The 24,868-nt window shown below is 39.9% G+C and overlaps 7 protein-coding genes across 11 annotated transcripts; 4 read left to right on the top strand and 3 right to left on the bottom strand.

The window, feature by feature from the left end:
• Positions 1-100: 100 nt before the first annotated feature.
• On the bottom strand, positions 101-5,183 carry Pep (Protein on ecdysone puffs). Its single transcript, XM_081991931.1, is given in 8 exon segments — positions 101-399; positions 451-922; positions 924-1,290; positions 2,991-3,458; positions 3,513-3,615; positions 3,967-4,062; positions 4,516-4,858; positions 5,022-5,183. Coding segments are annotated over 7 exon segments (1,917 nt in total). The 5' UTR covers positions 4,849-4,858; positions 5,022-5,183; the 3' UTR covers positions 101-321.
• A 434-nt stretch (positions 5,184-5,617) lies between these two features.
• On the top strand, positions 5,618-6,527 carry Prosbeta6 (proteasome beta6 subunit). The gene is made up of 2 exons (XM_081991487.1): positions 5,618-5,815; positions 5,867-6,527. The coding sequence occupies exons 1-2, from the start codon at positions 5,730-5,732 to the stop codon at positions 6,477-6,479; spliced, it is 699 nt and encodes a 232-aa protein (XP_081847613.1). The 5' UTR covers positions 5,618-5,729; the 3' UTR covers positions 6,480-6,527.
• Positions 6,517-7,308, bottom strand: mbf1 (multiprotein bridging factor 1). The gene is made up of 2 exons (XM_081991496.1): positions 7,083-7,308; positions 6,517-7,024 (listed from the first exon to the last, which is right to left on the bottom strand). The coding sequence occupies exons 1-2, from the start codon at positions 7,204-7,206 to the stop codon at positions 6,708-6,710; spliced, it is 441 nt and encodes a 146-aa protein (XP_081847622.1). The 5' UTR covers positions 7,207-7,308; the 3' UTR covers positions 6,517-6,707.
• A 284-nt stretch (positions 7,309-7,592) lies between these two features.
• On the top strand, positions 7,593-9,578 carry RagC-D (Ras-related GTP binding C/D). Of its 2 annotated transcripts, none has more exons than XM_081991463.1 (7): positions 7,593-7,794; positions 7,858-8,003; positions 8,058-8,464; positions 8,605-8,744; positions 8,798-8,940; positions 8,990-9,138; positions 9,190-9,578. In XM_081991463.1, the coding sequence occupies exons 1-7, from the start codon at positions 7,792-7,794 to the stop codon at positions 9,357-9,359; spliced, it is 1,158 nt and encodes a 385-aa protein (XP_081847589.1). In that variant the 5' UTR covers positions 7,593-7,791; the 3' UTR covers positions 9,360-9,578. The 2 variants fall into 2 exon arrangements, with proteins under 2 accessions (XP_081847589.1, XP_081847590.1); XM_081991464.1 differs by having other exon boundaries at positions 7,594-7,794; positions 7,867-8,003.
• A 318-nt stretch (positions 9,579-9,896) lies between these two features.
• DopEcR (G-protein coupled receptor DopEcR) lies at positions 9,897-14,364 on the bottom strand. Its single transcript, XM_081991472.1, has 4 exons — positions 14,119-14,364; positions 12,733-13,128; positions 12,338-12,678; positions 9,897-12,223 (listed from the first exon to the last, which is right to left on the bottom strand). The coding sequence occupies exons 2-4, from the start codon at positions 13,054-13,056 to the stop codon at positions 11,881-11,883; spliced, it is 1,008 nt and encodes a 335-aa protein (XP_081847598.1). The 5' UTR covers positions 13,057-13,128; positions 14,119-14,364; the 3' UTR covers positions 9,897-11,880.
• A 235-nt stretch (positions 14,365-14,599) lies between these two features.
• ago (F-box and WD-40 domain protein 7) lies at positions 14,600-20,057 on the top strand. Its single transcript, XM_081991423.1, has 10 exons — positions 14,600-14,769; positions 14,916-15,102; positions 15,443-15,594; positions 15,647-15,760; positions 15,819-16,078; positions 16,133-16,433; positions 17,403-17,582; positions 17,636-17,817; positions 17,869-18,094; positions 18,927-20,057. Exons 2-10 carry the CDS (start codon positions 14,955-14,957, stop codon positions 19,428-19,430), a joined length of 2,067 nt encoding a protein of 688 aa, XP_081847549.1. The 5' UTR covers positions 14,600-14,769; positions 14,916-14,954; the 3' UTR covers positions 19,431-20,057.
• Positions 20,058-20,208: 151 nt separating this feature from the next.
• PAN3 (Poly(A) specific ribonuclease subunit PAN3) lies at positions 20,209-24,867 on the top strand. Of its 4 annotated transcripts, none has more exons than XM_081991448.1 (10): positions 20,209-20,422; positions 20,539-20,682; positions 20,733-20,885; positions 20,944-21,170; positions 23,048-23,277; positions 23,341-23,613; positions 23,672-23,819; positions 23,874-24,016; positions 24,063-24,230; positions 24,285-24,867. In XM_081991448.1, the coding sequence occupies exons 1-10, from the start codon at positions 20,362-20,364 to the stop codon at positions 24,535-24,537; spliced, it is 1,800 nt and encodes a 599-aa protein (XP_081847574.1). In that variant the 5' UTR covers positions 20,209-20,361; the 3' UTR covers positions 24,538-24,867. The 4 variants fall into 4 exon arrangements, with proteins under 4 accessions (XP_081847574.1, XP_081847573.1, XP_081847572.1 ...); XM_081991447.1 differs by having other exon boundaries at positions 20,733-20,888; XM_081991446.1 differs by having other exon boundaries at positions 20,530-20,682.
• Position 24,868: the final 1 nt, after the last annotated feature.

The raw sequence follows: 24,868 nt of genomic DNA, 5'->3' as shown, positions 1-24,868 counted from the left end.
GTGCTAAGTGGAGCAAGCAACCATACTGATAGACTTGTCCAAGGATTTTCTGGGCACTTTTAAAGCCCCTTAGGAGATGATAGATAAAAAGGGACCTAAATTTAATGTTCACAATGAATATATTGCAGTATAATTTAGAGACACAATGGAGTACTAGAAAAAAACTTAAAGTAAATAATCCTGCAAGTCGTTTTAATTGTAAATGTTACAATACAGCAAAAAATTGACTTGTCAAGAACAAACCTAAAATATTCAATTAAAATTGGATTTCCTCCAATCCAACCACTATTAATTATTAATTAAGCATAATACATAAATAGTCTACTTTCTGCCTCGTTTGCTTTTAGGTCCGGCAATACTTTTCCGTGTCACCGGTCTCGTAGGAGTAGTTTCTTTGACCTGTCAAAAACACAATTGTTATTTAATCATCTTCAAGGTGGAATTGACAACCTCAGGTTCGGGTTCGGGTTCGGGTGCTGGTTCCGGTTCTTCCACCTTATCCTCAATGACCGAGGGATCAGCCATGTCGGTATCAGCGGCCACGTCAGTGGCGGCTACAGTTTCTTCTTCTTCTTCTTCGTCCTCGGCCAGAAGTTCTTTTTCTTCTTCCTCGGTCGCCTCGTTAGGATCGTACATTTCCTGGTCTTCCTCCACTTCTGCTGTTTGTGTTAAATCAATTTTAGCGTTTAAATTAAGCGAGATTGTAACGTGTCCGGGAGTTTCTATAGCGGAATTAAAATTGTGTAATAAAACCGCCTCAAACTGTTCCCGTTTTAATTTAGCAAGGTTCAGGAAGGTTAACAGACTGGATTTGGTCTGGAAACCTGCTGTTACTTGCACCTGTTGGTTAGAAATATACCAACCTTTAGCACCGTTTTCCTGCTTGTTGTCTTCCACCGGTTCGACAGTTTTGGTTTTTTTCCGCTTCTTTATCGGCCTTTTTCTTCTTTTCTTCCTTGTCGAATCGCTCCTTGATGTGCTCGATGAAACGGTAGTAGTGACGTTTCGTTTTTAGGTGGGCGTCCGCGTTGTTTTTGTCCTGGAAACTGCGATGACACAATTCGCACATAAATCCGGTAAACTCTTTGACGGCCCCCTGGGCGACGCCCCTGTTGGGCTTGTAGGCAGGTAAACGGTCCACCATGTTGACTAAACTGTCGCCCATGTCAAGAATCGGGTCTTCCCCCTCCATGTGCAGGCTTTCTTCTAAAGCCTCGTCCAAATTGACGTCCTCCCCGTCATCCTGGACGATATCGTCGCCTTCCTTCAAACCGACCTTTTTCTCTAAAGCTGCGTGAAAAAAGTTTAATTTTTGAAAATGTTTACAAAAAATAGCATGTTTTTTATGCACTTGGCAACGTTGTACGGGATGCTACTTCTTTCTTTATCAAACGTCATTAAAACGAGATAGCACCTAGTGTTGAACCTAACCCTACAAATTCGGCTGTCAACAGTCTAAAAGCTTTCTAAAAATTCCCAAAAGGTACCAAAACAGTTGAACGACATTTTAAATGCCAGCCAAATCGACTAGAACCGTTCAAAACTGTCCAGAAGCATTCTGAACCCCCTAGAAACTTCCAGATAATTCTAAAATAGTCTAAAAACTTTCTAAAAGCTATCAGACACTTCTAAAAATGCCCAAAAGGCTCTAAGACAAACTAGGAGCTTCCAAATGGTCTAAAACAGTTGAAAAGCATTTTAAATGCTAGCCAAATCGATTAGAAGCTTTCAAAATTGTCCAGAAGCTTCCTGAATCCTCTAAAAGTTACCAGATAATTCTAAAATAGTCTAAAAACTACCAAAAACTTCTAAAAATGCCCAAAAGGCTCTAAGACAATCTAGAAGCTTCCAAATTTTCCAAAAACAGTTGAAAAACATTTCAACAGCTATCCCAATCGGATAGAAGCTTTCAGAACTGTCAAAAACCTTCTAAAATATTCTAGAAATTTCCAAGTAACTTTAAAACAATCTGAAAGCTTCCAGATAATTCGAAAATAGTCTAAAAACTTTTAGAACTTCCTAAAAACTACCAGAAACTTAGAAAGGTTCTAAAACATTCTAAGAGCTTCCAAATGCTTTAAAAACAGTTGAAAAGCATTATAAATCGATTAGAAGCCTTCAAAATTGTCCAGAAGCTTCCTGAACCCTCTAAAAGTTACCAGATAATTCTAAAAGTCTAAAAACTACCAGAAACTTCTAAAAATGCTCAAAAGGCTCTAAGACAATCTAGAAGCTTTCAAAACTGTCAAAAACCTTCTAGAAAATCCCAAATACTTCTAAAATATTCTAGAAACTTCCAAGTAACCCTAAAACAATCTGAAAGCTTTCAGATAATTCTAAAATAGTCTAAAAACTTTTAAAACTTCCTAAAAACTACCAGAAACTTCTAAAAATGCTCAAAAGCTTTCAAATGCTTTAAAAATAGTTGAAAAGCATTTTAAATCGATTAGAAGCTTTCAAAATTGTCCAGAAGCTTCCTGAACCCTCTAAATGTTACCAGATAATTCTAAAATAGTCTAAAAACTACCAGAAACTTGTAAAAATGCTCAAAAGCTTCCAAATGCTTTAAAAACAGTTGAAAAGCATTTTAAATCGATTAAAAGCTTTCAAAATTTTCCAGAAGCTTCCTGAACCCTCTAAAAGTTACCAGATAATTCTAAAATAGTCTAAAAACTACCAGAAACTTCTAAAAATGCTCAAAAGGTTCTAAAACATTCTAAGAGCTACCAAATGCTCTAAAAACAGTTGAAAAGCATTTTAAATAGATTAGAAGCTTTCAAAATTTTCCAGAAGCTTCCTGAACCCTCTAAATGTTACCAGATAATTCTAAAATAGTCTAAAAACTACCAGAAACTTCTAAAAATGCTCAAAAGCTTCTAAATGCTTTAAAAACAGTTGAAAAGCATTTTAAATCGATTAGAAGCTTTCAAAATGGTCCAGAAGCCCCCTGAACCCTCACCGTGAAAAAACAAAACAATAAAATCACTTACTGTCACTGACTTTTCTCAAATGTTCGGGACTCAAACAATGCTCGACCCACTCGATCCTAGACGGGTACTCTTTCTCGCAAATGCGACAATTCGGATGCAAATAACGCTTCAAACGCTGATGTCCCTCGGTACGCCGATGACTGATGATTTTCCCCATAAACTTCAAATCGCACATGGCACAGTGGCTTAGAGGCGGTTCGCGCTTTTGATTAAACTTCCTCAACCGGTTTTGCCGGTTAAATTCAATCATTTTGCGTTCCTCGTGCAAACGAAGATTTTCGCGCAGAATGTTGACGCAAAAGTGGATGCTCTCCTCCAACGCTTTGAGCATTTCGTGATGCGCGCGCCCCCTCACGTGTTTACTCATGGATTCCCCGTCCCACATTTGTTTGGTGCACACGAAACAGTGCAAGTACTTCCGAGCTACTCCACCGTATTTTCCGTCCTTGTCTCCCTCTTTCTTTTCACCTGTAAGTCATCCTTTTTTTTTAGAAATCACCGGGTAAACCTGCGTAAACCGACCTTCATCTCCGCTCTCTTTTCCTTCAGTCTGGTTTTTCTCGTCTTTCCAGTCACGTTTTGTCTCTTTCTTTTCGTCATCGGCGACATCCTCAGACTGCTCCTCCTTCAAAGTGAATACCATAAAAAAATCAGTCAAAATGACACTTTTGATCAAGAAAATCGATTTCCATCAGAAAAATACAAAATAAAACTAGGTCGACGTCACGATGACGTAATTAGACGTTTACTCCATGTAAAGTTGTGTTAAATTAGGTCATTATGACGTCAAATTAGAACACTAGATGGAGCAACCCCAGCCAACTTGACAAAACAATCAATAACCCTAACAATGGTGGCTAGTGTAAGAGGCACAAAATGGCCGACCAATACTTCAAGGCTTTAATGTGATGATTTAAGCAGTAAATTAAGACAAATAACAAAAAAAACACCCTGTACAAGTGTGTATCTGACTCACCTTTTTCTCTTCTTTCTTCTTTTCAGGCTTCTTGTGTCCTCCGTCCTTGTTATCGCGGCGTGGTGATCGTTTCCTTCCACCGAAATTTTGCCGATTCTACATGTTATTGCAATGGATTGTAAATACTGAACTGACTAAACAGAGTCGTAATCAAACTTAAAAACCACCGATTTAGAATGCCTGGATTGTGTAAGAGTAAACCTAACCCCCCAAAACGTTCCATATTATCCAGACTGGAGATTAGAAGTCATATTGTTTTTTTTTTTTTTTGAGAATGACAGAACTGTCACTGAGATGTCAGATGTGTCATTTAAATACAAGTATTGTAGCTTAAGCTGTAAATAGGGAAGAGAATCTTTGAGAGAGTGTATCTGGAAAGGGGAGGAATCACCCTAACCTTACACTTGTATTTAAACAAAGCACAGAAAGTTGCACTTTCATACACAAACTCCAAATGAAATAAATTGACTAATTTAACTACAGAAGGAATTATATGATGTACTCGAAAAAGGAAATCAGTACAACTGGAAAATTAATAAAATACCATACCTTATTGTAAGGCTCGTGACGACGAACATCACGGCCCCGATTAATGCCGCCACTGTTATATCGACCACCGTAATCACGGTTGTTAGAGAATGCCGGAGACGTATTTAATGATAATAGAGAAGGTGGCTGCTGTTGCTGCGGCTGAAGCAAACTAGTTAGGGCCAGGGCTAGTTGCGGATTTGACGTTAATTGAGAAAGAATGCTGCCCTGATTCTGATTGGATCCGCCCTGCCACGGATTTACGCCGCCTCCGCCACCTTGGAAGGGCTGTTGAGAAAAAGATTGGGGCCCGCGGCCGCCGAATCTCGGATTTCCGCCGGGTCTTCGATTCATTACTGGGGGGCTAAATGAGGGAAGAAAAATTGAGCTGAGTTTACCGGGAAATTGTTGGGACGGCGGCGTCATGGCGGCTAAACGCCGTTTCGAATCGACTCGGGTGCAGATGGATTTTGTACGTTTTTCGTTTTAATACCAACAATCCTGCAGTATAAGTTTATAACACTTACCAACTAAATGCCAAGCAGTCAATATAAATGCAAAAAGTTCTCTTTTCTGCGAGGAAAACCGGAAAAAATAACGATTTTGTAAAAGCATACACGTAAATGACGTACACAACAAAATGGCAGCTTTTCTGTCCTTCGACGTTCACCAACTACACGGCACGGCACACGCATGCCCAACCGGAAGTAAGGTTTATGTCAATTCAGTCAATTGCAACGTTGACGTTGCCGCATCCCCTCACATTATCAGTAAAATAGTAAAAATTATCGAATCAAAAGGATTGTGAGACATTCAGTCAAAGCTTTACTTAATTTAACAAAACTAAATAGGTACTCCTCTCTAAACAGTCACTCCACCTCTAATAAAAGCAACAACAAAAATGTTTTTGTTTGACGAGACAATGGCAACGTTGTAATAATAAAACTAGTACGAAAACAACGTAAAAAAGCACAACTTTTGTTACTAAATATTTACATTAAATAATGTTTAACAACAGTTTAATCTAAAATCAACGTTTTTTTTGTCAGTATTTTTTTAGTAGATTTTAAAAATTATAAAAAAAACAATGACAAACATATGACAGTAAAAATTCTTTTGACTTTTGACGGACCTGTTTTGTTTGTCATTCCCGGTTTGCATTTTTCTTGTTGGCCAGTGTTTTACCAATTATTTTCCTGTTTAAACCACAGTAATCACCAGTTTAAGCTACAGAAATGTCTTTAGTCGAACGTCCTTACTTCCCGGACTACCAAACCGCCCCCATTCAGAACCATTTTAATCCCTACGCCGATAATGGAGGGTAAGTGCCCCACAAAGCCCCCTTTCAAAATCACTCTTGTCTTTTGTTTAGGAGTGTGGTGGCGATTGCAGGTGATGATTTTGTGGTGATTGGCGCCGACACCCGTCTAAGCGCCGGATTCTCCATCTACACCAGAGAGCAAAGCAAACTGTTTCCCCTGTCTGCCACCACAGTTTTGGGGTGTTCGGGGTGCTGGTGCGACACCCTGACTCTGACCCGCGTGTTAAAGTCCCGCATGCAAATGTACCAGCAGGAACACAACAAAACCATGTCCACCACTGCTTGTGCTCAAATGCTATCAACAATGTTGTACTACAAACGATTCTTTCCCTACTACATTTCCAATGTTTTGGTAGGGTTAGACAGTGAGGGCAAAGGCTGTGTTTACAGCTATGACCCTATAGGGCACTGTGAGAAACGTTCCTTCAGAGCTGGAGGTTCTGCTGGGGCATTATTGCAACCTTTGTTGGATAATCAGATTGGCCAGAAAAATATGCTGAATGTTAAGGAGGAGCCTGTGAGTCAGGAAAGGGCACTGTCGGTGCTTAAGGATGTGTTTATTTCAGCTGCTGAACGTGATATTTACACTGGAGACAGCATTTTAATTAATATTATCACTAAGGATGGGATTAAAGAGGAAACCTTCCAGCTGAGAAAGGATTAAGCTTTTTTTTTTGTATTTTAATAATTAAATTGGTAACTAGAAGGTAAAGGATTTTTTATTCAATAACATTTAAATAGTGAGATAGCACTACACTCAATAAATGCAGGGGATATCATGCAAGGGACTTACAACCAAAAACTATAAGATCTAATCACCAATTTTGGTGAAACCCCCCTCAGTCCAGTGACAAAACTAGCATAGCACTTCTGTTAACCCCCTCAAAATGGTTTACTTTTTTGGGTGCTCTAATTCCATTGGTTTGCCTTTATCTTTGCCTCTCAATTTCATCCCAATCACCCTCTCAATCTTCCCGAGTATAACGTTGTTTGGAATCCCTTTGCCCGCCTCATAATCGGTGATAACTTGCGGTTTCTCGTTGATTTTTGTCGCCAACTCCTTTTGGCTCATACCTTTGCCCTGTCTGCCCTGTTGGATCAGTTTGCCCACGTCCAACGAGATTGTTTCGTGTTTTAGCTCTTCAGTTTCCCGGTCCAGTTTGGCCGTGTTTTTTGTGGTTACGTGTTGTTTGTTGCTGCCGGCGCCCCCTGAAATTTTTCTCACGGTTAAATGTGCAATTTTTGGGGGTGAGTTTTGGTCACTCACATTTCAGCTGTGTATCCACTGGTACACCTTGTCGTCGGGCGGCGTTTACCGCTTTCTCGCTTTTCATTGTCGAGGCTTTGGGGGCCTTTTTTTTCAGGACGGTTACGGTATCCCAGTCAGACATTTTTCGGTCGTTTTTTTTTCGAGAATTTGTTACAAATTTTAGGAGTTTACGGATTTCCAATAAGCGCACTACCAATACATGTGAAATTAGCCACTTAATTGGAAACATCATCTGTCATCTGTCAAAAGCATAAACGAAAATTGTGGTTTGTTTATTTGTAGTGGTTTTCTGTCAAGTAATCCAAAGCTTCAATGTTTTACTAGAAACCCATTTTAGTTTAAATTATTATAACATGTTTTTACTTAAAATCAAACGGTAACTGTGCTTGTGTTGAAATTTTTTCAGTCTTGTTACGGTTGAATTTTTTCAGAGTAGGTGTTACTCGTTTAGTTTGGGACAGTGTTGTCATTTTGTGTTCTGTCATTTTTCACAATTTTGACGTTTGACTAGTATTTGATTTGTGATACAATCATCTGTTCCATGTTATCATTTTTTTCCAAATTTTTATCAAACAATTTATGCCCGAAAAGGGCATTATAGTTATAATTGTCTTCCACTTTGTTACCTGGCTTACAGAATGTGATTTGTGGCAATGATAAATTACTAAAAATTGTTGGTTTTAGGTTTGAGATTTTACTTGAGAAAATGGTAAGTAAAGGGCTATTTATCTTAACAACAGCCCGCCCTTTCAGTAGAAGTGTACACTTTCAGTCATTCCAGGATGATGAAGAGGTTGTACCATTTGACGGACAGCCCAGTTCCTTCCCCAAAGACTTTGGTTACGGTGCATTTGATGGGGACCAGGAAACCACGGCTGTGGACCAGAAACCGCGAATTTTGCTGATGGGACTCCGGAGGTACTGTTGTTAAAACACTCTGAGGCACCATTTGCAAGTAACAAAAATTTACAGGTCAGGCAAATCATCAATCCAAAAAGTGGTCTTTCATAAAATGTCCCCAAATGAGACTCTATTCCTAGAAAGTACAAATAAGATCATTAAGGACGATATCAACAATTCCAGTTTTGTTCAGTTTCAAATCTGGGATTTCCCAGGTCAAATAGACATTTTTGACAATTGTTTTGATTCTGATATGATTTTTGGCGGGTGTGGGGCTCTTGTGTTTGTTATTGACGCCCAGGACGACTATTTGGACGCCCTGAGGAAGCTTCATGTGTTTGTCACCAAGGCCTACAAGGTTAATCCTAATATAAAGTTTGAGGTGTTTATTCATAAAGTTGATGGACTGGGGGATGATAGTAAAATGGAGTGTCAAAGGGACATTCATCAAAGAGCAATGGATGATTTGAGTGATTCCGGTGAGTTGATTATGGAGCGAATTCGACGTCACGATGACGTAATTTTACAAAATCTTAATTGAACCAACTGTCAAATTACGTCATCTTGACGTAAAATCTGCTCTGCTGGCTTATTGTTTATTTTTATGTCTACTAATTAGGTTATGATCAGCAAATTCATTTGAGTTTTCATTTAACCTCAATTTATGATCATTCTATATTTGAGGCTTTCTCAAAAGTGGTCCAGAAGCTGATTACCCAATTACCAGCACTGGAAAACCTTTTAAATATTTTAAATTCCGTAAGTTGCGTTAGTTTAGATTAGTAACGCGACTAAACAGGTTTTCTTCATAGAATTCTGCCATAGAGAAATCGTTTCTGTTTGACGTGGTTTCGAAAATTTACATTGCTACAGATTCAACGCCCGTTGATATGCAAAGCTACGAATTGTGCTGTGATATGATTGATGTGGTCATTGATCTTTCTTCAATTTATGGGTGCGTGTATGATTGGGTTGCCTAAAAGTCACTTAAACAACTATTTCAGAGTGAAAGAGCAACAAGATTTAGCCGCTTTCGACCAACAAAGCTCCAGTTTAATTAAGTTAAACAACGGCACCGTCTTGTACCTTAGGGAAGTTAATAAGTTTTTAGCTTTAGTTTGTATCTTGAGAGAGGACAATTTCAATCATCAAGGTAACTCTGTTTACGTCAAAAAACTTTGAGGTTAAGTGGTTTGTTTTGCAGGTATAATCGATTTTAACTTTTTGTGCTTCCGCAACGCTATTCAGCAAGTGTTTGAGCTGCGTAACCAAGCGCAACCACCACCGGAAAAAATTCCGATAGAGAGCCCCACCACGAACGGGGTGGATAATAATTTAAGTCCCACATTGACTGACGAACCTCCAGTGGGATAACCCAAATTTACCCGGACAAATGCCAAGAAAAAAAGTTATATTTTTGCGTTGGAGAGTTTCAGTTTTGTTCATCACTCACATTTATTTTTTATTATAATTTATTGCGTTAACTTAGTGCGAAATGTGCCTTTTTAATATTTTCGTCAATTCCGTTCAACAACAACACTGTTTTTTATTATTTTTTTAAATGTATGTAATATAATGTATTTGTTGAAACGTCTTGTTGCTTTCTCTTGCCCTCCACTAAGTAGGCGGTGATGTCATTTGTGTGCCCAAACGTGTGTCAAAATGGCCATTGACTTTGTGATATTAATACAACAAAATCCTTGCTAATTTCACTTGAAATGTGTAGACTGGTTCTTAAAGGGTGTTTTACATGTAAAATACCCCCAGCCAGGTATGGGAAATACCCTAATTTTTCAATTTATCCGGCCGAGTGCCTGGTTTCCTCCAATCAAATATGGCGGTTTCACATCACGTGTGGTTATTTTTCCTGGGATGACGAAAAGTCCGTACAGGTGAAAAAAAGTCAAATAATCCACTTTTAAGTGAATAAAATATTTATTTTAAAATATTTTAATTCTTGAACAATGTTTGACAGTTATCAACGCGCTACACTATAAGTTTTTAACAGTAGAAAACTAGTAAACTATGTTACAAAATGCGTTTTTTTTTTAATTAAAATTATGAGCAGTAATAACAACATTTCCTCATATAACAGTCCCTATACAAACTGTGTATATAGGAAACAAAGGGGTGGAAATTATAGGAGAAAAAACGAGTGCTGATTAAAATTTTTTAAAAGGTTAAAATTGATTATTACACATAACGACTATCAAAAGTTTTGTCTGAATTTATATTATAGGTACCACTAAAAACTAAAAGCACCGTAACCCGATAAAACTGGTTTTTCACTCTATTTTAATACCACTAAGAATTGCATTATTTATTAGAATGTACTAAAATTTTGATTTATCTTTATAGTAGGTGTTGAAAAGCGTTATTTAATAAGTCTTTTGAGAGTTTTTAGCGTTTTACTATTAAAATCCCTTAATTTTATAATATGCATACCAGAGAGGGTGTTTCAATTTTTTTGTATGTCTTATCAACAACGCTAATAGGGGCTAATTATCTCTCTTTTAATTGTTAAAAAATAAACCCAAACACCTGGTATATAAAAGGTAATTTAGGCCCCTCCTTTTTGATTGTTTCCTTGGATTGCTATAGGCAACCAAACTTACACTTACCTGAAAGCATGTTGCTGCACTAGGGCTATGATAGTCTACAGGGTGTCCCAATTAGTTGGTTGACACTTTTGCTGGCATACTCAAATTTGTGTATACCAAGCCTTTAAAATCTTACCATTTGATTTGGTAGTCCCTTGTAAGGGACCAACATTAATAATTGCATGCGCGAGACAAAGACAGAAAACCTACTAATGGGAGTTGTCAAACGCACTGAATTCTTGGAATATGTGTTCTATGTTTTAATTCCGTTTTTACTTTCATATTTGTTTAAGCAATTTTGATGGGTCAATGGCAAAAAAAAAACTTAACATAGCCTCAATACCTAACAGGCAACCTTAATATTGCTAGCAATTTGATGAAAATGGACTAAATGGAGCACACACCTGGTTATTTTGTGGCAATTTGATTGAAAACAACCAAAACTCTCTATCCTGGGTAGTTCTAGGGTATGAATCCCTTTAACAGCTTCTAGATTTGCCGTTCCACTGAATCCGTCCAGGGGGGGCACTCACCAAGTTAGGTGGGCCATTTCCTAGAGTCACTTAAATAGCGTTGTTTTGCCAAAATACAGGACAGCACGTACAAACAACGAAAAATCGGTGTTTGTTTACCGGTGTCTATTTTTGAGGTTAGAATTTATTATTAACTGTGTTTGACTAGTTTGACAGATTAGGTATTATTAGAGAGTTGCCGCAAGGCAATTAATTTTTGACGGATGACAATTAACATATTATAGAGAGTTAGCGCAACGTAATAGCAAATCTAATTTTAACATTTTTAAAAACAGGGAACAAAATTATGTAAATAATAATGTTGTCTGCCTTTGTCTCGCGTGTACAGTTCCTACAAAATTATTAATCTATACACAGCGTGAACGGACCTAACATTTGACAGAATAACCTAACTAAAATGGTGACAGACCTGTCAAGAACGTTCTTTTGTTTTTTTGTTTTTTTTAATTGACATTTACACGCTATATCCAGATCTGGAAAATTCATCTACTATCTGATCTTTATTAAGTTTCCATATCTGTTTTAATTAGAGATTAATAAAAGCACCATTTACAAGGTACTACCACATTGACCAGGAGGTGGTAAAACTGAGCTAAAAACGACTAATCACAAAGTCGAAATCGGGCGTTTAACTGTACCAACGTCACCAGCGGTGGACTGGCACCAGTACTTGCGCATTTTACCCACGACAAAGTTGAAATCGTGAATAATCAGGCCGGTAAAACAGAACTCTCTCCAAACCGTCCAACGACCGTTTTTTAGTCAGTCGTCCGCGTCCATCCCGATCAGTTCCGCCTGCAACCGTCCTTTATACTTGCAACAGATCGTCATGCAAAAGATCCGCAACGCCAACCGAAACTGCGGACTCATAATGATCAAGATCAGCGCCTTCCAGAAGGAGTTCATGATCCCCAGCCACAGCACGCCGAAATGTAGAAACTGCATCTGAAATTTCACTCCCGTGCAGTATTCGTACAGTCTCACACCCACGTAGGGCGTCCAGGAGCACCAGAACGCCACGATCAGCGCGAACGACATCATGTGACTGGGGTTTGACAGGTTCTCGGACAATGCAGTGGCGTACTCTTTGTCGTGGAACGCGTATCTAAGAAAATTTTCGGTTTTCGACAAGAGAAAGCGTAAAAACTTGATAAGTATTTTTCTTGATAAATGGTGAATGCGCCAACTGCTTTGAAAGTGTTAAGAAATTTAAACTTACCCACTACGTAGTCTTCGCAGCATCATGAAAATATAAGTGTAAGTGTACACTATGGTGATAACACTAGGCCCGAGAACGAGAATGGACAATGTGGCAGAATATGCGGCCATGCTGCCCCAATCGAGCATACAAACGTAGGCCTCCCGATCAAACAGTGGCTTGGTGAACCCGAGCAACGGTGGACAACAGAGCATCGCCGAAGAGATCCAGGTAAAGGCCATCCAGCACTGGCACCTGGTTTTCGTTTGAAGCGTTTCATATCTTAAAGGTTTACGCACGGCCAGATAACGATCCACGCTCATCCACATAAACGTATAAACTGTCACTGCCCAAATTGTTACCTGCAAGTTTTAACCCTCAAAAACCTTAAAAACCTTAGAAGGTGCGCAACCTACCTCAAGGTAGCCAATCAGTCTGCAAAGCACATCACCATAAACCCATTCCTTGACAATGGCGGGGTAGACGGAAAGGGGCACCACTATTACACCGCATAACAGATCAGCCACGGCCAATGAGAGCAGGTAACAGTTGATCACTTCCGAAGGACCTCTAAAGTTGACCAAAGTGGCGATAATCAACACGTTGGTGATGATGATGGCCAAGGCCATTACGAAGATGATGGCCGCCTGCGTCAACGACTCCAAACTAAGAATAATCTCGGCGTCGTCGTTCGATTGACTGAAGATAATCATGGTGGTCGTGTCTCTTCTACTGATCATGTTCTGATGCAAGGCCCGGCTATTGAAGCTAGTGGATCATTCAGGACCGTGAAGTGGTGGTAATTCAATAACCTAGAGAAAATCATTTCAGTTTGGCAACCTCTGGTGGAAAACCCCATACAAAGCAGGATTTGGAGCTTTGCCATAATTAGAAAAACGCGGCATATTAAACAGGAACGGGAATTAAAATCGACCCAGAGGGTCGAATGGTACGGTCTGGGACCTTGTTCCTGACCCAACATTGGTCAAATTAGACCCGTTTTAAGGTCACATAAACTGAAGCATAGCGTGATCCAGCCGTTTGTTGCAGATTTTGCACTATTTAGGTAAACGTGGCCGTTTAATAATTGATCACGTTTTATCGGGTTTAATACAATCAATAGAAACTCTATAAAACTTCTTAAATAAAGAGATAATCCAGAACAGAATACTATGAATAATTCAATAAACTCGGTATTTCTGACCTAGAAAGTACATAAAAATAAACGCCAAAGTGTCATATAAACTATGGTTGAAAAGTGCCCTCTTTCGGAGCTAGCCGGCCCTAAGTATATGCTTATCTTAATTAATAAACTAAAATAAAACTCATATGAAATGTAATGTGTGTGTGTTTTCCTCTAGGAATTCCACTATTGAATTACTATCCTACAATCAATTTGAACCACCCTGTATTCACCTTAAAATGCAGACAACCATTTTTATTGGTCAAAAAAAAGCAGTTTTAAGCCTGCTGCTTTTTTTAAAACCAATCACAAACGTGGAGTAGGGCTTGAAGATGTTAATTTATTATTTGCAAAATACATTTCTATCTATCGATTGATTTGATTTGTTTATTGACGTTCTTTGACAGTTCAAATTGACCTTGACTTGAAAACCAACATGGCTTTCACCACAACTGTCAACAAAACAACTTAAACACTACACTCCAGTGAACTGAGAAATATGCACCTACAAGTAACTGGATGAGCCATAAATCCTAAACGAAACTTCCTCCCTGTATAATGCGGATGCAAATAAACAACGTAAACACAGTGCGACTATCAAAACAAACGGCGCATTTACCTGAATCGCAACGGCCTTAACGGTTAACATTACTAAGTTAGCGCCGGGACGCTATTACCCGCAAAACCGATAAAAAATTCAACTTTTCCTTTATCTAATGGAAATTCGAGGTGGAGGTTAACTTATTTCGCAAAAATCGAAACTGGCCGCGTTCGGTTCGGTTCGCGATCGAAAACGCGCAGGATGCAAACATGCAGATGAAATGGCATGCTGCGGAAGCTGACTGGGGGTTGCTCTGCTTTTGGGGGCTGATCACCGACTGACGGCTTGAATCGCGCCCCGGATTTCGTCGATTACGACCGTGAATTTGCCCCGAGCAGGGCGCGGACGCGGTTCAATGTGACGTCATCAATAACCACCCCCAAAACGTCACCAATTTGTTGATAACCCATCTAGTTACACTGAAATAAGAATTCATTGACTGAGTAGATTGTTAATGGTTGGGGGGGGGGGTGACGTTTCTGACTTCTGACATTTGTTAAATGTCAAAGTCAGTTGCATGTATATCTCAAAAATTGCTTTTCGTTTTCTTCTCATTTTTGGGTAATAAAACTCGAATAAAACAAAAAAAAGTTAATTAATTGATAATTAACAAGCTCTGATGAACGTTTAAATTTTTCTTATTAGAAACAGGTTCTGTAGCATGATAAGGTAAGTTTAAGGCACCTGGTTACCCCTTTGGTGGTACTTGGCATGGCCTAAAGAAACAAGTTTTTCCCCCTGGGGGCGTGTAATCCCCCATTTTTTCCAATCAACTTTACGGCTTTTCAAACTGTTTCGTGGTACCACCTTTTCAGGATTGTGGAGGGCGGCAGTAATGTACTGAGGGTATTAGAATGGCAGAAGCATGCCAGCTGAAAGAAAACTCATTTAATGCACACGCGAATCCTAAAGGCCACTCTGAAATTAACAAACAAGACTGTTCTAGCCCTAGTCCCACCGAAACTGAGTACATAGATCCTAATTGTCCAGACATTGAACCTGGTAAGTGTTAAAAACAATTTAACCTTTAAGTTTGGCAAGGTTTTTGTAAATATGTTTACTAAAGGCAAACTGGGTGAAATTAGCGCTTTTTAGGATATTAAAATTCAGTATTTTGGTTGTTTAAATGTAATTTTGATTGTCCTGTGTGATCCATTCGAAATAACACATTTTTTGAACCCTAACTAAGTAGTGGTTTCCAGTACCATTTAGGGGGCCCCTGGCGTTTCCAAAACACCAGCCTACTTTTGTTTGATTTTTTTTTTGTGTATACTTGTATGTATAATAAATGAGTGTAATGTACTTTCTTTGATTCCTGGCTATAATTAAGGGTTATACACAGGTACATCACATAGCCACTTGGAAGGAGTGGTTGAAGATAAATGTGAAAATTCTGACACAGTAGTGTGTAATGAACTAAACCCCTCCCAAGAAAACTGTGATGATGAACGTAGAATAATCCGTGAAGAAAACTGGCAAGACTGCATTGTAAAGGTATGTTTAAAGGGTGTTTAAATTTTAAAGGTGAGTTTTTTAATTAATCTAGGAGCAGTGTGATGAACCAGAGCTTCCCTCCGTAAATATTAGTGCCAGCCATAGTACGACACCAAAAAGTTCATTATTTAGTAGGAACGATCCTGATTATATTGAGAGAAGTTTGGTTAGTTTTTGTTTTTGCTGGTGGAAGACAGATTAATTGATTTTTGTTGATACAATAGCGAAAAAGGAAACTGGATGCGAACAATGTTTGCCCCAGCAAAAAGCAGGTACCTGAAGACAAGAATGGGGCCAACTTGTCGCCTCATAATACTCAAAATTCCCCAAGGGGAGCCGGCGCCTCCGGCACACCCAACAGCCGGGGCTGGCCAGTTATACCGACTAAGGACAATCCGCCCCCGGAAATGGCGAATTGGTTGGCCCAATTTGCAAAATGGTCGAACGCCGAAAGACTTATGGCCCTGACTGAACTGATAGCCAGGTTGGTGTTTTTTTTATGCAACCAGCAATACCAAAATTAATCGGAAAATTCCAGTTGCGAACCGACGCAAGTACGACACATGATGCAAGTGATTGAGCCCCAATTCCAAAGAGATTTCATTTCGTTACTACCGAAAGAGCTGGCGCTTAAAGTGTTGTCCTTTCTGGAGCCGCGCGATCTGTTGCTAGCCGCCCAAACTTGCCATAGCTGGAGAATTCTGGCGGACGATAATCTTTTATGGAAGGAAAAGTGCAGACGGGCCGGTATCGACGAGTTACCGGAAGAGGGACAGGGCCGGTCCAGGAGAAGATCGTCGCCGCGGTCAAACGGTCGCACGCACATGTCTCCCTGGAAGGTTTGTTCTGTTATCTAAACAATTGAAGTTCGTTTTTGAGATATTCACCATTTTAATGTGAAATTTGACAGTTTCAGTCCCGAAAAACCAATTTTAATTTACGCACATCAGAAAACTGTTTTTTTCTTGGTTTTGGTGCGGAAAATTTCCAGATTTAATTCAACTTTGATGAAACATCCCTATTTTTATAATTTTATCTTGTTCCCCCGTCTAAAATTATGCAAAAATTGTCTTATGTTGCTTATCTGTTACTTTTTGAAATAATCACCAATAAACGCGTATTTATCCCACAAACATCCAAGATGCCGTTTCGCTAGTATTAATGGTAAAGTAGGCTGTGCATGTGAATGTGACGTCACGATGACGTAATCTGACACTTGATCCATGTATCGTTTTGTTCAATTACGTCATCGTGACGTGTCAGTTTCGCGGCGTTTAAAATGTCAAAACACATTCACCGCCTACTTTGCTGCTATTCAAGCAAAACTGTCTTGGGCGCGTGTAGCATAGAAATTCATGTAATCGTCGAATGTCTCCAAAAACGTTAGAGTTACGGAGATTTTGCAAGAAACGACCAACGTTTAGAATTACTTTCTGCACCCAGTGGACTAGGTTTACACTCATTCAGAACCGGGTAACTTGGTGGAGCGTTAGTTTCAAATTTAACTTGTTTTTTAACACCCTGTATATGTTCAATCCTGTTGCGGTTAGCACGAGGTGAAAGAGCAGTTCAAGACGAACATTTTGAGCTTTTTACGGTGGCTGAAATCCCAAAAATGACGGAGCTGTCGAATTTTCAAAATTTGAGAGAAGTTTCAAAAACAAAGTCGTTTATCTCGGAAACGGTTAGAGTTACGGACATTTTGCAGAGAGACCAAAAATGTTCTGCTGTAATGTATTTTTTGGACATTTTCAAATTTGAATTTGTTTGTGTGGCTAATTGCTGTACGATAGTCACGTGATTTGTAGGGTGCCTTTATGCGTCAGCACGCCATAGAAATGAACTGGAGACACAAACCGATCCGAAGTCCGAAAATGTTGAAGGGCCACGACGATCACGTGATAACGTGTTTACAATTTTCAGACAATAAGATTGTCAGTGGTTCCGATGACAATACTTTGAAGGTTTGGTCGGCCATTACCGGAAAAGTAAGTTTTCAAAATAATTGTCAAATGCGTCATTCAAATACGATTTTTGACAGTGTTTAAGAACGTTAACGGGACATACGGGGGGAGTGTGGTCGTCACAAATGTCGGGCAACACTATCATCAGCGGCAGCACCGATCGGACGCTAAAAGTGTGGGACGCGGAGACCGGGACGTGTCGTCACACGTTGCTCGGACACACATCCACTGTTCGGTGTATGCATTTGCACGGAAACAAGCAAGTTTATAACGATTTTTGACCGGTCGAGAACTAAAAGGGTTTTTGTAGGGTGGTGAGTGGTTCCAGAGATGCAACGTTACGCGTCTGGGACATTGATACCGGCGAGTGTCTGCACGTCCTGATGGGTCACATGGCCGCTGTGCGTTGCGTGCAATACGACGGACGTTTGGTCGTGTCCGGCGCCTACGATTACACGGTGAGGGTGTGGAAACCCGAGACTGAGGAGTGTTTGCATACCTTACAAGGCCACACCAATCGGGTGTATTCTTTGCAGGTCAGTTTGCGCTAATCCTGAATTGTTTCTTCACTTCATTGTGTCAGCAAAATGGTTTGTTGGGAAAGTGGAATTTGACGCTATTTTCTCAACTCTTTCTTGAAAAAAATACTTTCAGACTGTTCAATGTCTAATTAACTCAGTTATTTCAAATGGGACACACTGTATATTATTGTGTCACAAGTCAGGGCTTTCTAATTACTTAAAAAGTGCAATTGTTTACAGTTTTCCTGATATTTGAGGTTAACGTAATTTTGACAGTTGGCAACTGGCCTGACAGATGTCAACTGGCTTTTACAGTGTTGCAAGCTCAGAATTGCATTATCAACGTCACGTGACGTGTATTTTGCAATTTAAGTTTTTACAACTGTCCGAATTTGATTTACCAATTTTCCAAAGTTTAAACTGCGTTTTGATGGTCACGTGACTAATTTTGACGTTGGCAACTGTCTTTTACAGTGTTGCAAGCTCAGAATTGCATTATCAACATCATGTGACATGTATTTTGCAATTTCAGCTTGTACAACTGTCTAAATTCAATTTACCAATTTTCCAAAATTTGAATTGCGATTTGATGGTCACGTGACTAATTTTGACAGTTGGCAACTGGTTTTTACAGTATTGCAAGCTCAGAACTGCTTTATCAACGTCACGTGACGTGTATTTTGCAATTGAAGGTATCCTGAGGCAGTTTAAGTAATTTAAAAGCAATTTTGAGGAATAATAGAAGCATTGCGAGGTATTTTGTATGCAAAAAGGCATTTTGGTCTCGGAAATTCCACGTTCCCAACGAACCCAACCGAACGAAAAGTAACTCGGTTGGTTTGTTCAGTTCGATGGTGTTCACGTGGTGAGCGGTTCGCTGGATACCAGCATTCGCGTGTGGGAAGTGGAGACGGGGGCGTGCAAACACACTTTGATGGGTCATCAGTCGCTCACCTCCGGCATGGAGCTGCGCAACAACATTTTGGTGTCCGGCAACGCCGACTCGACGGTGAAGGTGTGGGACATTTTGACCGGCCAGTGTCTGCAAACGTTGTCCGGTCCGAACAAGCACCAGTCGGCCGTCACGTGTCTGCAATTCAACAATCGGTTCGTTATCACGTCCTCGGACGACGGCACCGTCAAACTGTGGGACCTGAAAACGGGCGATTTCGTACGAAACTTGGTCGCGTTGGACAGCGGCGGCTCCGGCGGGGTGGTATGGCGGATCAGGGCGAACGAGACCAAGTTGGTTTGCGCGGTAGGCAGTCGAAACGGTACCGAGGAGACCAAGTTGCTCGTTTTGGATTTTGACGTGGAAAATGTGCAGACCGGTGGCGTTTCGGTCAGATAAGTCCCACCGAGGCGGTTCGGGAAGCCTCCTTTGCTTTTAATTAAGAGGGGTAAAAAAAAAACACCAAAGATTAATCCTCTACATCATTTTACTCCAAGGTAATGCTATCGTAGTGTAAAATCGGTGATTCAGGGTAAATTCTTTATCCAGAACCGTTTTCTGGATGTAGAATTCCTGGAAACAAATTTTACAAACAACATCTTTTATAACACTATCTAACCCCTATGTTGGCTAACACAGTTTTTGAAAAACACTTCCTTAACTACCCTTACCATTACATTATACAGATTGGTACTACTGTAATGGCTAAGGGGCATTACAGGAACACTTTCAAATATGTCAAAATTTTAAATATTATTGTTTTAATAAATTGTTGAATGTAATTTTAAGTACCACACACACACACACACACAGTTTCGGTCGGGGAGGCTTCTCCAGGACGGTTATAGTTAAGTGAACTATAAACAAAAAAAAAAAAAAAGACTAAAACAATTTTCGTGCAAGTGGCCAGAATGAACGCGTGTTATTTTTTTATCGAGATTCTCATGTAGCGGGAATTGTTTTTTGTGCAAGTCTTAATCAAATGGTGAATAAATGTTAATATACCGTGTGTTTCGGTAGATTCAATTATTGTTTTCTTTTCCCTGTCACACAAAGAGTTATATCGCGTCATCGTGACGTATGTTGCCGATGAGTGCATCGGGTAGGCAACCAGAAAAACAAGAGAAAGCAATTTTTCACAGCTGTACATTGACAGGTGACAGACGGGTGTCACATCTGTCGCGACCCGAATGTTTATCATGTTGGAATGATCGCGAGTTCCAAGAAACGAGAAATTTGCAAATAAAAGCGTTCTGATAACGACTCCGAGCCGGGGATTCTGTATGTTTGGTATTGAAGTTGCCGGCGATACCGCTCGAAAAGGTCACAAATGGATTGGATGTCCCCCACGTCTCGTCCCCATTCCACACTCTCACAGCTGGGACGAACAAGTAAAAAGCCTTTTGTTTTCTTTTATTAAGCCCTTTTTCGTATTATTTAAACCGGCTGTTAAACTAGCAAGTACCAGTGAAAATAGAGGTCACTTAATTGGAGAAAGTTTTTTCAGGCCATGTCACCGAATTCATCCCCAGGCTAAACAGTTCCCCGAATACGTCAGCGTCGAGTTTTTCCAGCAACTCATTCACTTCCCCCACTGGTCCGTTCCACTCCAGGGTGAAAAAGTTTGAGGAAACCGAACACATTTCAACAGGTCAGTTAATGATTAATTGGCATCCAAAAATGCTGAATGGCAAATTTTAGATTCTGTGGTTCAGTCACCCACTCATTCCACATCGCCCATTTCCCATGATAAACTGGCAGCTAGCAGTAATGGCCCCATTGTGCCAGCATATCAAGAAAACGTAGGGGGCACCACCTATTTTTACCAATATGCTGCTACTCCAGAACATAATGGTGGTAATTTGTTTAGGGGGGTTTTTAATGGGGTTTTCTAAAGATTGCATTTGTACAGGTACTGACCTTGGGGAGGCTACAGTAGCGCCGCCGGCAACAACGAACGACTACGCCATTCCAATCAAGTCGGAAACGTCATTTTTCATCGCCGAGGAACTGAGAAATGACATTTTAAATCGGAACGTTTTGACTTTGCTACAGCCCGATCCGGTTCAATATCCGGATCTGCCCCAGGAGGTGGACAGCTATCATGAACTGTTTCCTTTGGAACCAATTTCAAATCAAGTTAGTGAATCAATTGCCAGTAGTCTGTTTAACGTCACGCAAAGTTAATTTTTCAGCATTTTTAAGTAATTTTAGAGCCATCTGGCAGATTTTGGAGTCTTTAGTAGTTGTTTACAGGTTTCTGGCATTTTAAAATGACTCTAGAGGCCTCTTACAACTTTTAGAAAGTTTTTAAGGCTGTTTAGTGAATTCTGACATTTCTAGAGGCATCAGGCAACATTTGGAAGGTTTTTAATAGGATTTGGCACTTTTAAATCATCTTAAAGGCCTCTGGCAGCTTTTTGAAGGGTTTCTGACCTGTTTAGGGGCTTCTGGTACTTTTTAATATTCTCTAGAGGTTCGTGCAACTTTTAGAAGGTTTTTAAGAATATTTAGTGAATTCTGACGCTTCTTGATGCATTAGGCAACATTTTAATAGGATTTGGTACTTTTAAATGATTTTAAAGGCCTCTGGCAGCTTTTTGAACTGTTTGGAGACTTCAGGTACTTTTACAATCGTTTTAGACTACTTGATCAAAAAAAGTGTAATTGCATCCTGCTCTGTTTAACGTCATCAAAGCAGGATGGCAATAGTCTGTCACAGATGCAGGGACCTGACAAATGACACTTGCGGTGACGTTTTGGTTTTAGTTAATTTTGTAGCATTTTTTAGTAATTCTAGAGGCATCTTGGCGTTTTTAGTAGTGTTTACAGGTTTCTGGCAATTTAAAATGATTCTAGAAACATCTGGCGGTGTTTTAATACTATTTAGTGGCTTCTGGGACTTTTTCAATATTTTCTAGAGGTTCGTGCAACTTTTAGAAGGTTTTTAAGACTATTTAGTGAATTCTGACGCTTCTAGATGCATCAGGCAACATTTTAATAGGATTTGGTACTTTTAATAGTATATTATTCAACGAGCTTTTTATGATAGCCATTAATCCCTAAGGGGGATGTTTACGTCACGAGCCGCAGGCGAGGGACGCAAATCTCCCGTGGGATTAATGGCCATAAAAAACGAGGATAATACTATACTTTGTCCACGACCACTGTCCATTACCACTAATGTCAAGTGCAGGCAAATTAGAAGTTGATACTCTTTTATGTAGATAATAAATAATATAGGTAAATCTCTCAAATCCGCCATAACAACTGAAATGTCAAACTCGATACGATTAGGATCGCGTTTAGAATGGCCGTCGGTGTACAAGTCGTGACAGAATTTGGGAAAAAATGGATCACGTGAACAATTTATTTACATAACTATATGGTGGCATGTGACAAAGGCCACGGTGCGCACACCAGCCCTATTTCTGAACGCACCCCCAGCGTTGCCGCCTACGACCACAAGGGCACTGACGTTGTCAATGTCAACTTAAAAAACCGCAGAACTAAGGACGGTCATACACCAAAAATATTTCAAATATAAATTATGGAATTTACCTAATGATTTGGCAAACTCCTGTACTGTGTTATTGCGGTGTATTTGTTAAGAAAATGGTATTCTGAATTAGCAGTAATTGCAAAGACATAAGTGGATGTCTACATGCAAGAAATACCGCATATCCCATGTTTTATGCTTGGTGTGCAACCACCTTTAGGTCGAGAGGGAATAATGATCATTATTCCTCTTCATTAATCACTCTGACGCTATATGACCTTCATTTAGCTTCTGTCAACACGCTGAATATTAGTACATTATTGGTTGGTCGTGGACAAATGATTTTAAAGGCCTCTGGCAGCTTTTTGAACTGTTTTACAATCGTTTTAGACTACTTGATCAAAAAAAGTGTAATAGCATCCTGCTCTGTTTAACGTCGTCAAAGCAGGATGGCGCTAGTATTGTGCTAAACTGTCATGACAGTAGACTGACATTGACAATGTTATTGATGGATTAGGTGTTGCACAAAGCCCATTTGGGCTATCAGGCGTCCATGTACAAAGCGACCCACATAAAAACCGGAATCCACTACTGTTTGCGCCGAATCCACGGCTTTCGATTGCAAAACACCAAGTGTCTTTCCGTGGTGGAGATGTGGAAGAAACTCAACCATTCCAATATAGTTCAACTCAAGGAAGTGTTTACGACAAAAGCGTTCGGTGATAACTCGTTGGTGTTCGTATATAGGTACAGTGTGCGTCAATTGTCGAGTCAGATGGAGGAAAAAAAAAACGTTTTTGAGTTGTACAGCTACCATCCGGGGTCGGAAACCCTCCTGAACAAACACTTCTCGATCGATCAGCCCGGTTACCTGGACCCGTTCACCAGCGACAAAAACACTCCGATGCCGTACAGCTACCAGAAAACTAACCTGTTAAGACACCAGCAGAACAACAAACTCCCCGAACCGCTGATTTGGAACTACATCATTCAGTTGACGTCCGCTCTCAGGCTGATCCACTCCAACGCTTTGGCTTGTCGCAGTTTGGATCCTACGAAAATCGTTTTGACGTCAAAAAACAGGCAACTATTACACCGGTCATGGCAAACCTTGATTTGACAGTTGGGGTTTTTTTTTTAGGTTAAGGTTGTGCTGTTTAGGTGTTATGGACGTGGTGTTGCACGACAACAATTCAACGATCAACCATTTGGCTTTGGTGCACCACTACCAGCAGGAGGACCTCACCGCGTTGGGTAAACTGGTGCTCGCCTTAGCCTGCAAATCGACCGTAAGTTTTTTACTAGTTGCCGATTGGTTTGAAATTCCAACGTTGCCAAATTAGGTGGCGGTGCAACGTGAAAACATTTCAACCGCTTTGGATATAGTGAGCCGTACTTACACCATAGATTTACGCAATCTTATCATGTATTTACTGACCAATCAGAGACGAAGTGTGACCGATTTAATGCCTATGATTGGCGCCAGGTAAATTGAAATTTTAGGTTTAGTAAGAAATTAATATTCTCCAAAGATTTTATACGCAACTTGACAACGTGCACAACCAAATCGAAATGCTGGAAAACGAATTGACTAAAGACGTGCAAAACGGTCGACTGTTTCGTTTAATGACCAAACTAGCCACAATCAACGAACGGCCCGAATTTAATATGGAAACCACGTGGTCGGAAACTGGTGACAGGTGCGTGTCACCTTCATCAAAATGCAGTGCGTTTTATTTAAGCATTCTGCGCAGGTACATGCTGAAACTCTTCAGAGACTACGTGTTCCACCAGGTGACCGAAGAGGGTCAACCGTGGATTGATATGGCGCATATCGTGCAATGTCTGAACAAATTGGACGTCGGAGTACCTGAAAAAATCTGTCTCATGTCCAGGGACGAGCAGAGTATCCTGGTGGTGTCCTACGCGGAGTTGAAACACTGTCTAGAGCAGTCGTTTCAAGAATTGTCGTTACACGAACTGGCAACGGTGGACGAAAAAGAGTAACAGCAACGTAGCTCCCAACTACGTTCCAAGCTCAGTTTACTTTTGTATTTATTTTGAATACCAAGCTAAATTGAGCCAGCAAATCCGGAATGACTGCACACAAATTTACTTAAAAAGACAAGAAATTATACAGGGTGGTTTAATTGTTGTTACCACCAATAAACCACCCTGCGTATAGTGAACGTGTGACAAGAATAATATGGAAAAACGTTTCCACTGTGTAGTGGAAAGGCTTTTTAATGTATTCCATTGTTTTTAAATTATTTTGAATAGATATTTTTTGACTAAGTTTATTTTTCTTAGGAGTAAGGAAATAAATATTTTAAAACAT

This window comes from Ips typographus, linkage group LG13, assembly GCF_016097725.1.
Source record: "Ips typographus isolate SLU linkage group LG13, UJ_Ityp_2.0, whole genome shotgun sequence".
Lineage (NCBI taxonomy): Eukaryota > Metazoa > Arthropoda > Insecta > Coleoptera > Curculionidae > Ips > Ips typographus.
The sequence above is the reverse complement of the archived record's forward strand: the minus strand, read 5'-3'. Positions and strand labels throughout refer to the sequence as shown.